This window comes from Podarcis raffonei, chromosome 14 (genome assembly GCF_027172205.1).
Source record: "Podarcis raffonei isolate rPodRaf1 chromosome 14, rPodRaf1.pri, whole genome shotgun sequence".
Taxonomy (NCBI): Eukaryota; Metazoa; Chordata; class Lepidosauria; order Squamata; family Lacertidae; genus Podarcis; species Podarcis raffonei.
This window is the reverse complement of record NC_070615.1, coordinates 12,928,790-12,940,873: the sequence shown is the minus strand read 5'-3', so window position 1 is coordinate 12,940,873 and position 12,084 is coordinate 12,928,790. Positions and strand designations below refer to the sequence as shown.

The 12,084-nt window shown below is 45.4% G+C and overlaps 1 protein-coding gene across 11 annotated transcripts in view; it reads right to left on the bottom strand.

Moving 5' to 3' along the window:
- The window catches only part of SEMA6D (semaphorin 6D), a 433,313-nt gene that overhangs the window by 13,316 nt on the left and 407,913 nt on the right, over positions 1–12,084 (bottom strand). For 10 of the 11 annotated variants that reach the window (XM_053365699.1, XM_053365703.1, XM_053365702.1 and 7 more), the window contains 7 exons: positions 9,584–9,672; positions 7,543–7,760; positions 7,286–7,417; positions 6,029–6,184; positions 3,203–3,376; positions 1,587–1,727; positions 1,421–1,498 (listed from right to left, as the gene is read on the bottom strand). In XM_053365699.1, coding sequence (XP_053221674.1) covers positions 1,421–1,498; positions 1,587–1,727; positions 3,203–3,376; positions 6,029–6,184; positions 7,286–7,417; positions 7,543–7,760; positions 9,584–9,672 — 988 coding nt within the window. The remainder of the gene's footprint in view (positions 1–1,420; positions 1,499–1,586; positions 1,728–3,202; positions 3,377–6,028; positions 6,185–7,285; positions 7,418–7,542; positions 7,761–9,583; positions 9,673–12,084) is intronic. The other variant, XM_053365705.1, reaches the window with a different exon arrangement.

The following is a 12,084-nucleotide window of genomic DNA, read 5'->3' as shown; positions in this document are numbered from 1 at the left end:
AGATATACAATGAAGGGAAGAGATTTTGTCTTCAGCAACCTCTGCTTAGAATCTCAACCATTTAATGGCTATGCCTTCTTCACAATAATCCTTGTAACTTCAAGCGGGTTAAATAGCCACGGCCAAATAATACCCAACCCACAGGGAAGATTTCCTACACAGGCCCCAGTGAAACGAATGGGAAGCAGAGATGAATACGACCACGTGGTGTTGTATCTGCTTACGACAGGCATAGGCAAACTCGGCCCTCCAGATGTTTTGGGACTACAATTCCCATCATCCTTGACCACTGGTCCTGTTAGCTAGGGATGATGGGAGTTGTAGTCCCAAAACATCTGGAGGGCCGAGTTTGCCTATGCCTGGCTTATGACTTCTATTCATCCCAAAGGGTCTTGCTCAGAAGAACTTAACACTATGCCTCCCAAATTATCTAACGACAGAACTGTTCAACACAATCTGACCCATAGTTCCCTGCCCTGCTTTCCCTGGCAACGAGGCACCATAAAACCTTTTATACTTTTACTAGCTCCTCTGATCATGGTATTGGGGAGTGGAAATGTAGGCCACGTTGGACAAATATCATGTCCAGATTCAGAGGCAGTATGGCTATGAATTATCAGTTGCTGAGTTATTGCAATGTGAGGTCTATTGCCACCACCCTGCCACTCATGTCCTGCTTCCAGAGACATTAGGTTGGCTTCTATGTCAAACGGGATACTGGTAATCCTTTGGTCTGATCTAGCAGGGCTAGATCCTACGCTCACACAACCCTGATCCCATGTTGGGACTTACCCAGGGAGAAATGTCCACAACTGTGCTGTCATCATTGAGATGGTCCTGTATCTTGTACCACCCCATCAGATATTAGTTAATGATGGGCCACAGAGCAAAGTTAAATTTTATTTGTCCAGCTGGTTCATATGGGTGAAAATGGCCCTTCAGACAACCTGGTCCCAGATGGTTGAAAGCTTCACAAGATTATTAACCCCTCAGAGCCCAGAAATGACTGTATTTTTCGCTCTATAAGACGCACCAGACCACAAGACGCACCTAGTTTTTGAAGGCAAAAAAAAAAAATTCTGAATCTCAGAAGCCAGAACAGCAAGACGGATCACTGTGCAGTGAAAGCAGCAATCCCTCTTGCTGTTCTGGCTCCTGGGATAGCTGCGCAGCCTGCATTCACTCCATAAGATGCACACACATTTCCCCTTACTTTTTAGGAGGGAAAAAGTGAGTCTTATAGAGCAAAAAATACGGTAGTTGGTAGTTAAGATGATTTTATGAGGTCCATTCTGCACATCTCAACCAATGACTTTCTGTTTCAAGAACACCTGACCCATGCTGCATATTAAAACCTATTTAAAGGTGCTGGGGTTGACTAACACATTGCCATTTATTTATTAAAAATCCTGCTACTTACAACATGCTTGATTTCACTCTTCCACAGGTCCCATGGTTCAGCCAGCCACAGTAAGGATCTCGAGACGCAATGCAAGACCTGCGGCGAGAGGAAATTAACCTTTTTAACCGCCTCCTAACCTTGGTGCACTCCATTGTATAGACATGTTTGGACAGAGAGGGCTTACTTTTTGCACGACCCGTGACGCTCGCAACGGCTGAGTGGAATTCTAATGACGCAGCTGGAGAATGCAACAAATAAGGCATGGTGCTCTTTGTCCAGTTGCAGGGAGATGACCTTCTTGTCCTCTTCACCATCCCCGTTACACCTGTTCAATTACACAAGAAATTTGGACGCTGTTATTTCTTTTGACCCCCTTTAAATAATAATAATAATAATAATAATAATAATAATAATAATAATAATAATAATGTTATTTATACCCCGTCCACTCTGGGCGGCTTCCAACAAAACACTAAAATACAATAACCTATTAAACATTAAAAGCTTCCCTAAACAGGGCTGCCTTTAGATGTATTCTAAAAGTTTGGTAGTTATTTTTCTCTTTGACATCTGGTCCACAGGGCGGGTGCCACTACTGGTTCCCTGTAACTTGGCTAAACTTTAATCCAGTTTATCACTTCTGAATTTACTATGAGGTGGGTTACATCCATCTATGAAAAAGCTGCATGCCAGGAATAAGAAAAGCCCAATTTCCTCAGAGCTTTTAGGAAGACATATGGGTTGATCTCGATAGAATTAAGGGTGGGAGAGAAAATATGGCAAACTGCTGATTTATGATGCTAGAACAGATTCCCAAATTCATACAGGGTGGAGGGAGCCATTGGCAAGGTGGTGCCTGGTGGGTCCTTTGCCACTATGAAGGTAAAGGTAAAGGGACCCCTGACCATTAGGTCCGGTCGCGGACGACTCTGGGGTTGCGGCGCTCATCTCGCTTTATTGGCCGAGGGGGCCGGCGTACAGCTTCCGGGTTATGTGGCCAGCATGACTAAGCCGCTTCTGGCAAACCAGAGCAGTGCACGGAAATGCCATTTACCTTCCTGCCAGAGCGGTACCTATTTATCTACTTGCACTGGTGTGCTTTCGAACTGCTAGGTGGGCAGGAGCAGGGACTGAACAATGAGAGCTCACCCTGTCGCGGGGATTCGAACCGCCGACCTTCTGATCGGCAAGCCCTAGGCTCTGTGGTTTAACCCACAGCGCCACCCGCGTCCCTTTGCCACTATATAGATCACTTATTTTGTATTACATACATATATTATTATTATTATCATCAGTACCATGTTTATATCCCACCCTTCCTCCATAAGAAGCCCAGTAAAAAAGGCTTTCATCCACATAAAAACCTTTGCTCTGATATCCCTTGTTATCCCTTGGAATGATACCAACTGCAATCTGGACAAACACTACAATTTCCACAGGGAAACTGTCCCTCAATTGTTTTCTGATTGAATGTTCTGATGGGCCCCGTACTCTTTCTTTTATTCTGGTACGTATCAACCAATGTGTTTTGGGTGTGTTCGTCAGCAAACAAGGGACTGCTCCTACACTGAGGAATAGGGCAGTTTTTTCTGACTTAAGAGCGGCATGCACACAGAATTAGAATGCAAGGCAAGCACACAAATATTTTCAGATGTTGCTCAAATAAACATTCCCCTAAGCGCTGGGAAAGCATCACAAGGAGGTGAGGTGGGAAACACATTTAAATCAGGTGGCAAAGCAGCAAGTGACTCAAACGAGACAGACAATGTCACTGAGCAGTTCTTGTAAAAGTATACCTACTTTGCATGATTGTAAGCATCAATCTCTTCCAGTAACACGCTGTCATTCAAAGAAGAAGGTTTGGTCTTTGCCAAGATTTTAAGTACCATTCCAGCTTCAGAGCCAACAAAGATGACTGTGTAGTTTTGATACGGGCCGGCAGAGTGGTCCACTGCGATCGCTGTCAACCGATACCTGTCAAGACCAAGATCTCCTGTATAATAATTCCTCCACATTAGAGACCCCCAAAACTTGTTCCTCCTTGGTCCTGAATACGGAAGTACCACTGCTTTTGCCTGGTTTGGGGAGGCAGCAGCTAAAAACATCAAATTATACACTCATCTCTATTTATGCTGTTTTCAATCAACACTTTGGGGGATGCTTTTAGGTCCCAATGGCCCTATGGCCAGGAATGTAGGGAGTTGCAGTCTTGAGACATCTGGAGGGGCAAAGGTTCCCCATCCTTTGCACTATGGAATGAGAGGGAAGGAATGCTATGTTTAACAAGCCAAATGTTGTGAACAGTTGAGTAACAACCGGAATAGTCACTGTCTGGAAACACAACTGAGTGACAGTCAAAGACTCGGAGTCATTCTCCAAAGTGGTTTTGGAGAACCATTTATGGTTTTGGCAACTGTCATCAAATCCCACTCATGCTAGCTCATGCTTCCATAGACATCCCCCACAGCTTGGTGGCCAATTTGCTAGTGTGTCAATGACAAGAAACCTGATACCCGTTCAAGTGGGACTAGAATAAGTGCTCTGCTGATGTGGCAATCCTTGAACTCAGTGAAACTTGCCTCTGAGTAGGTATATCTAGGGTTGCGCCGTGTTTCCTTTCTCCACCAAAGCCAATGGGTTGTGGTTGGAATGATTCACTCAGAAACTCTGCAGGGCAATTTGAGCCAGTGTGGTGCTAGTGGTTCAAGGGTTCAAGCCCCTACTCAGCTGGAATGATTCACTCAGAAACTCTGCAGGGCAATTTGAGCCAGTGTGGTGCTAGTGGTTCAAGGGTTCAAGCCCCTACTCAGCCACAAAGCTCACTAGGAGACCTTGGGCCAATCCCTGTCAATCAACCTAACTTCCATCATAGGGTTGTGGGATGATATGAAGAGGAGGAGAACCTCATAGCTATGTTGCTGTTTATACAATGTTGTACCATCCTAGATGGAGGTAGGTGAAGAGCCGAGTGTAAATCACGCTTAATGCCGCCAGGCATTTTTTCTAGACCAGATGTTTGCTTTGCAACAAATATTTGGCCGGGGATTGGCTGTGTTATCTGCGTGGTTGCTGGGAATGCTTAAGAGTGAGGTTTGCATGTGGAACGTTTTCAAGAATGTACTTGGGAGAGGTTACTGGAGTGGAGGGGCAGAGCTGCCTCTTATTTTGTTCAGTTGCTAATGATGCTCTCCGATGGAATTTTATGGCATTTTTGTATAGAAAATCTAACAAAACCAATTCTGTAACATGTTTTGCCAATGCTTATTTTGTTTTCCTGTTCATCATGCCATCTTAAATGTCTATTCTCCATTATTTGACCTTCATTTGCAAGGGTGGGGTTGTTTTTTTTTTGTATTTTGCAATGTTATGTCATATGCTTGGGGCTGGGTTGCAAAAACACATTGAGATTTTTATTTGTTTGGAAATGCAAAGCAATATAGAAGAAACGGTAAATAAGATAAAGATCCCACGTCTGACAACGTTGCATTTTGCATCTCCCTGCCCTCCCACCGCAACCCCGGGCTTCACATCATTGGCCACAGGGGCAGGAAAGCAGAGCACAACATTATGCCAGACATGTACACTCTGCCCTGCGCATGGCCAGCCATGGGTTGCTATCACACATAGTCCTGCTCTTTGTGACACCTGCGAGAACCAGCTCTCCTATACTGCACAACCTCTGGTTAGATCCAAAGAAGTGTGTAATTATTTGCTTGTTTAAATCAGAGAAGAGCATCACCCTTTGGGGCAAGCTTTTGTGGGTGGCACATACCAGTGGTGGGGACAGAGGCAAAAATGGCTGGAACATGATGTAGGGTTGGCATATTTTGAAGAGCAAAAAAGAGGACACATTTGAAGACTTCTACTTTTAACTATAAGGGACGCGGGTGGCGCTGTGGGTTAAACCACAGAGCCTAGGACTTGCCGATCAGAAGGTCGGCGGTTCAAATCCCCGTTGCTCCTGTTGCTCTGTCCCAGCTCCTGCCAACCTAGCAGTTTGAAAGCACGTCAAAGTGCAAGTAGATAAATACTTCCCAGCGGGAAGGTAAACAGCGTTTCCGTGTGCTGCTCTGGTTCGCCAGAAGCAGCTTAGTCATGCTGGCCACATGACCCGGAAGCTGTACTCCGGCTCCCTTGGCCAATAAAGTGAGATGAGCACCGCAACCCCAGAGTCGGTCACAACTGGACCTAATGGTCAGGGGTCCCTTTACCTTACTTTTAACTATGGATCGCTGTGATGATTCTACCCGTGAAAAAGAGGACGTGTCCTGGAGAAAAAAGAGGGCACATGGAAACCCTCAACAACAGATCTACGAATTGCAGAGTTCCCTGGGAAGAGGGATTGACTGTTAAACCACTGTGAAAACAGCAGCTCTGTAAGGGGGACAGGGGGTATCCTAACAACTGTCAGCAGCCTTAACAGTCTTAACAGTTCCTGCGATTCTTTGAGGAAGCCATGACTGTGGCATGGCACTGCTTTAAATGTATAGCACAGATGAGGCCTTAATCAGTCCCATGTGGGAAAACCTGATCTCCCCAAAGTCCTGCCCGGTGTGGCTGGGATAGTATTATGTTTCAGATGTGCAGCAGCTGAGCTTCGTGTCGCAACAAGGCCTCCTTCCTTACCTGACCCTTGTCTTTGTAAACCAAGGCTCCTCAATGACGGAGGGAACGGCAGAATCCATCAAAGGGTGGGATTTGATGAAAGAGAGGGTTTCATCTGGGAAATCAATGGAGGTTTTGTAAGCCTCTGCTAGGCCGTGTTTTGCACAGCACCCAGGTCTGAAAGGAAAGCAACATTTTTTTCCCATTTTTTTTTTAAAGTGAAGGGAAGGGGCAGAATTCTGAAGGAGCAGCGCGAACAGCCAAGGCAAAATGAATTTGGAGTCCAAACGAAAACCATTTGGGACAATCACTCAGCACAAGGCTGGCCAATTGCTTTGTTACTCCATGTTCATGATGAGGGAGTCATCTGAATTTCTGTCTATATTTGGGGGTTTTGCACATTTTTAGGAAGGTTTATTTGTAGCATGCTGAGGTTCCAAGCCTTTGATTCCCCACTCCTGGCTCATTCTCGACATCTGGACAGGTGGGGGAAATGTTCTTCCATTAAATATCAGACAGGTGCAATCTCTATTATCTTCTCATTGCCTACTAAAGAACTTCCTACTCCAACAAGTCTTTCAAAAATCTCTGTATTTGTACTTTAATTAGTGCATGTCTCACTTTCCACACGCGTCTCAGTGCTTGCCTTTTATATATATTGAGCCATTTCCTGCTTTCTAAGCTTGGGTTTCAGCTGTTTTGCCTTTGCCCCCAGAAAACCTGCTCTTTTGCACTAAATCAGAATAAATGGCAATCTGCTATCAGAAAACCCGGTTGCTGTTTGTTCTGATTCAGCACTAAACTACGGGTTTTCTAGGAGGAACATGGCGGGCAAACAAATTCTTTAGTTGAGCCATTTGTCATCGGAATATAAGAACACAAGAAGCTGTCTTACCCCAAGTCAGACCATTGGGTCATCTATCTCAGCACTGTCCACCCTAACTGGCTGCTGTTTCCCAAGGTTTCAGGCAAGGGTCCCTTCCAGTCCTAATTGGAGATGTCAGTGATTGAACCTAGGTACTTCTGCATGCAAGACAAAGGCCTTGCCCCCTTGCCATGTGCAAGGTGCAGTTTGAAATTAAACATAAACACTGATTTTATCTGTTATTTGTCTGCTGCTTTTCCATCAACCAATTTGAGCTCAAAGCAGCTCACAATTCCCAGCCAGAGGCACATGGATGGGCCAACATGTTCTTCACTGATTCCAAAGCAGCTGTACAGATGGGGCCATGACAACAACATTCTGATAACAGATTATCATCCATTTATTTCCTTTACCTCGGCCTTGGTACTTTGTCTTCAGGTACAGCTGTCCAAACAGAATCTGGAGTCTTTTGTTCCTTAAATCTTCCTTTGAAGACTTTCTCAATGTCCTCCATGCTAAAGGCACACACCGCTGAGCCGGGGATGCTGTAAAAGACACACAGCAGAAGAAGTTGCAGGGAAGCCAGGCGACAAAGCAGCGACGGATTAAGCGTCGGCAGTGAACCAGAGAACCTCCCTCTCTTTTTGACGCCGGGTTGCTCATCTCTTACCTGTTAAGCTGCGTAGTGAATACGCCGACAACAGTAGGGGCTCCGTTGATTTCTATTATGTCTGTGATCGACTGGAGCACGTCAAAGTAGAAAAACGAATCCCCGGGGACGGAACAGTTGAGACGCGCTTTCAGGAATGACGTCCAGTGCTTCTCCAGCACCCTCTGAGAGCCACCCATGTCGTTTTTGCATATGCGAGCTACGCGGGAGTACACAGCCTTGAGTGGGGGACAACAGGAAAGGAGGAAAGTCAGGCTGGCAACTAATCCATCTGGAAAACCACCACTGTTATAACAGCAACTTTGGTAAAAGGAAACCAACTGCTTGTAGATTCCCTATGCCAACCCCATTGGCAGGGGTGGGGAACCTTTCTCAATGTATTCATTATTTATCCATTATTTTTGTTAGTCGCTTTTCTCACCAAGTGACCCAAAGCAACTTATATTAAAATGAATCAAGATGAAAATGTTGACAATAGGACCCATAGAGGGGATTGGGGAGGGGGGCGAGTCCCAAGATTCAGAGTGATCTCTTTACATGGATGTCTATTTGGTATAGTTATAAATTCATATTTGTAAATAAAAATAACAGGGTGGGGGGAATCAAGAACATCCATGTAAGGACACACAATTATACAAATAAAAGGCAGGACTTAGGCAATGGACCACAATGCCACCCATCAAATTAAGGTCCAAAAGCCCAGCTAAAGAGAAAAGTATTTGCTTGGCATCTAAAAATGGATAAAGATGGCACTAGAAGTGCGTCCCTGAGGGGGCATTACAGAAGTGGGGGGGGGAGGAAGAGGCAACCACTGAAAAAGCTTGATCTCATGTCCCCCCCCCCCCCCGAACCTCCTATGGAAGGGACACATGAAGAAGGGCCTCAGATGATGATTGCAAAGCCCAGGTCAGTTCATGTGGGGAGAGGTGGACCTTGAAGAACTGGAGTCTTGAACTGCACAAGGCTTTGTTGGTCAAAACCTGGGGAAAAATTGATAGGCAGTTGTGCCAGAGCTGGCGTTATGTGTTCAGACTGCCCTGCTCTGGTCGGGAATATGGCTGTTGAATTCTGCACCATCTGCGGTTTCCAAATGGTCTCTAAAGGCAGCCCAATGTATAATGCATGCCTGTTGTCCAACCTGGAGGTTTACTTTCAATATTTATATAAGACTTGTCATGCAAGCTTCTCCAGACTTTCCTGCTTTTCTTAACCATTGTACAATAGGCTAGTTTCTACACACATTTTCTATCCTCCATCCTGGCAAACAAGAGGAATTATCAGAGTTCAAGGTTACATTCCAGCGAGGTGAAAACACTCATGGAAGGCGTGAAGCAGTCTCGCTAAAGGGTGTCGTGTGGGTTAGGAGTGGGCTTCGGAGTCTTGAGGGCCAGAGACAGATGCCACCGGATCTAAGATTTCTCATTGCCGCCACAGAAAAAGGAAGTCATGTTTTGATTAGGGCTCAGCAACTATGAAAACCTTGGGTTAAAACTAGCCCCATACTACCTATCTCTCCAATTGCCCAGCTCAGAAATGGGGTGTAGATGAGCCCCAGGTCTTTTTGAGATTTGCCCTGCCACGTCAAATTAGTCCTCCAGCAAATCTAGTTGCCGACCAGTTTTAGAGACAACCCATAATAAATCCTGGTCTTGTCTATATCTGTGTACTTCAAGTTGCAGCACTAAAATAAGAGCAGGAGGTTCATTTGATTCACAGGTGAACTTTCCAAGCGATTGTGTTCCAAGTGTTTGGGGAGGGAGGAGGCCAATTTGGATTTTCACTGACAGGGTGAACCTCTTTACAGATGAAGTCCAGCTCTAGAGAACAAAGCTATGAGACTCGGGGTTGGGGGTGGGGAACACAAATTCCACCACTTCCTTCAGCAATTAGAAGTATGAGAAGTGCCAGCTTATTATTTTCAAAACCAGTCGTTGAGCAGAAACGATTGCAAGCCACTCCATAGCAAGCATATTTTCAGCCCACTACAAATCACCCTGAGACTTTGTGGCTTATCATAACAAACAGCTGTATTTACTCTTACCTTGCCTAAGTTATTATGTTCCACGGCAATCTCTCGAAAGAAGAAATACACAAAGTTCCCGTATTCAATGGCATGAAGGAAATGGGGCTCTGCAAGATTCAAGGAAGAGGAGATCTATGTTGGGAGGATTTTGCTTGGTGAAAAAAGGAAGCACCTTGCTACATCTAGGTTAACAGCCCAATATGGCATGAGAAAGAGGCATGGGGTTGCAACCAACCAAGTATTACTCAGAGTAGACCCAATGGCATGACTAACTTAGGTCCATTCATTTCAATGTGTCCACTCTGAGTGAAAGTTGCTTGGAAACTTTGTAATGGCCACCATGCTAGCACAGGGGTCAGCAACATAAGGCCCATAGGCCAGAAGTGGCCCGTTGAGGTTGTTTGACTGGCCCCTGAGCTGCTCCCGAACCAAGCTGCCCGCTCGCACGCTGTGCTATACTGCGGCGCCGAAAATCACGTCTGAAAATCGTGGGCATGCACACGCGATCCAGCCCACGGAGGGATCTCTGCGGGACTGATCCGGCCCAGGCAAGATAAACCTTGCCAACCCCTGTCTAGCACAACATCATAACAGTGAATTATAGGCAAACAATGAAGCATTACTGACACTGTGCAGGTGTGGCTCTGGAAAGCATTAGAAGACCCCATGTAAGAATAAGAGACCATCATTTTTTAAAAAGGAAGTTCTTCCAAGAGCTGCTGGCACATCAGTTCAGAGTTATTCTGTCAGAAACAAATCACCACCATAGGATCTCAATGGAAAAGGAATGCATAAAGTTGTCTCATACCATGTTTAAGGGGAAGGACTGGAGCTCAGTGGTACTGGAACACATCGTTTGCATGTAAAAGGTCACAGGGTCAATCCCAGGCACCTCCACGGAGGACTGGAAATGAACCTTCTCTATACACCAGGAAAGTTGCTGGTAGTGCAGACCAGGAGTAGCACACATTGTGCCTTCCATATGTTGTTGGACTCCAAATCCCATCAGCCCCAGCCAACATGGGATGATATTAGCTGTAGTCCAAAAATATTTGTAAGGCACCACACTAGCTATGCCTGGTGTAGACAACTCTGAATTAGATGGACCAATGGTCTGAACTGGAGTAGTTTTCTATGCTGGAGTTAGACCATTGGTTCATCTAGCCCAGTGATGGCCAGCTGTAACTGGCACCAGCTCTCCAGAATTCTCAGGCAGGGACTTCTCCCAGAGCTTGGTACCCAAAGTCCTTTTTAATTGGAGGTGCCAAAGAATGAAAGGCAGTATTGCAGAGATGAGGAACCCATGGCTTCTCCCAATCACCCAATTCCCATCAGCTCCAACCAACATTGCCCAACAGTCAGGGATGATGGGAACTGCGGTCCAGGAACATCTGGAATACCAAAGTCCCCCGTCCCTGCAGTATTGGCTCTGCCAACATTTATGCTATTGCAGAGGAAGGAAAACAGCATTCAGATAAACCTGGCACATACTAGATCAGCTACTACTTCCTTTTTGCAATGAAGGGGGAGGGGGGTGCATTTCCTTCAGAGTAAAGAATGTCTGCATATGCCCCAAAGAGGGACAAACCTATCAGATCGAGCGTATGATACCGTGGTTAGAGTCTTGGACCAAGAACTGGGCTGCCCATATCCAAGTCCCAGTTCAGCCATGAAGCACACACAGTGGTATGATTTCAGTTAATTTATCAATTGCCTTCTCAACCACCATCTCAAGGGATTTACACATCAAACACATCAAAACAGTTAAAATCTGTGATCTTGGGCCAGTCACTACCTTTTGGCTTATTTGACTGGGGAAGCCTAGAGTTCCTTGGAGGAAAGGTAGGGTATATTATGGGAGGAATCAATGGGTCCAGCCTGTTCCATGTGCCTCTCGTGAGATGCTCTTTTGCAGCAACTCACTAGAAAGTTCTCTTAAGGTTACAGGCATTACAGTCTTCATTAGTGCTACAAACAGGCTGCTGTTGCAGCTGCTATGCAGATCTGGTGCGTACGGATGCCAAAGTGTATCCTGTAGTTACAAAGTGAAATCCACTATTCAAGGCACTTTAGGACATCCAAGTACAGATGGAGTTGAGCTTCAATGAATGTGCAGACTTTAATGTCGGCTAATGGACTGTAAAAAGGCCTCCAAGGAATTGTATTGCAGCTCCGGCCTTTTGTTACTACAGCTTCATTCATTAACTTATTGCGGATTGGGGTGTGGGTGTGGGTGGGAAAGGGTTTCATTCCTGGGCCAGATCTTTTTCTGGATGAAGACAAAAAGAAGAAGTGGGCTTTGGGTTGTGCTCCACTGAAAGGAGAATATATGCTCACAGCCATGGAGCTTGCCCTGATTCTTTTTCACACACCCACAAACTGCAGCTGGTTATATATAATATGGGATCCTTCATGCCACGTATCGGGACATGGGTGGTTGTAGCTCTTTCATTTAAAAGAGCTTACAGAAGAAAAAGATGCAATTTTAATTTTATGTGCAACTGTATATAGAATTATAT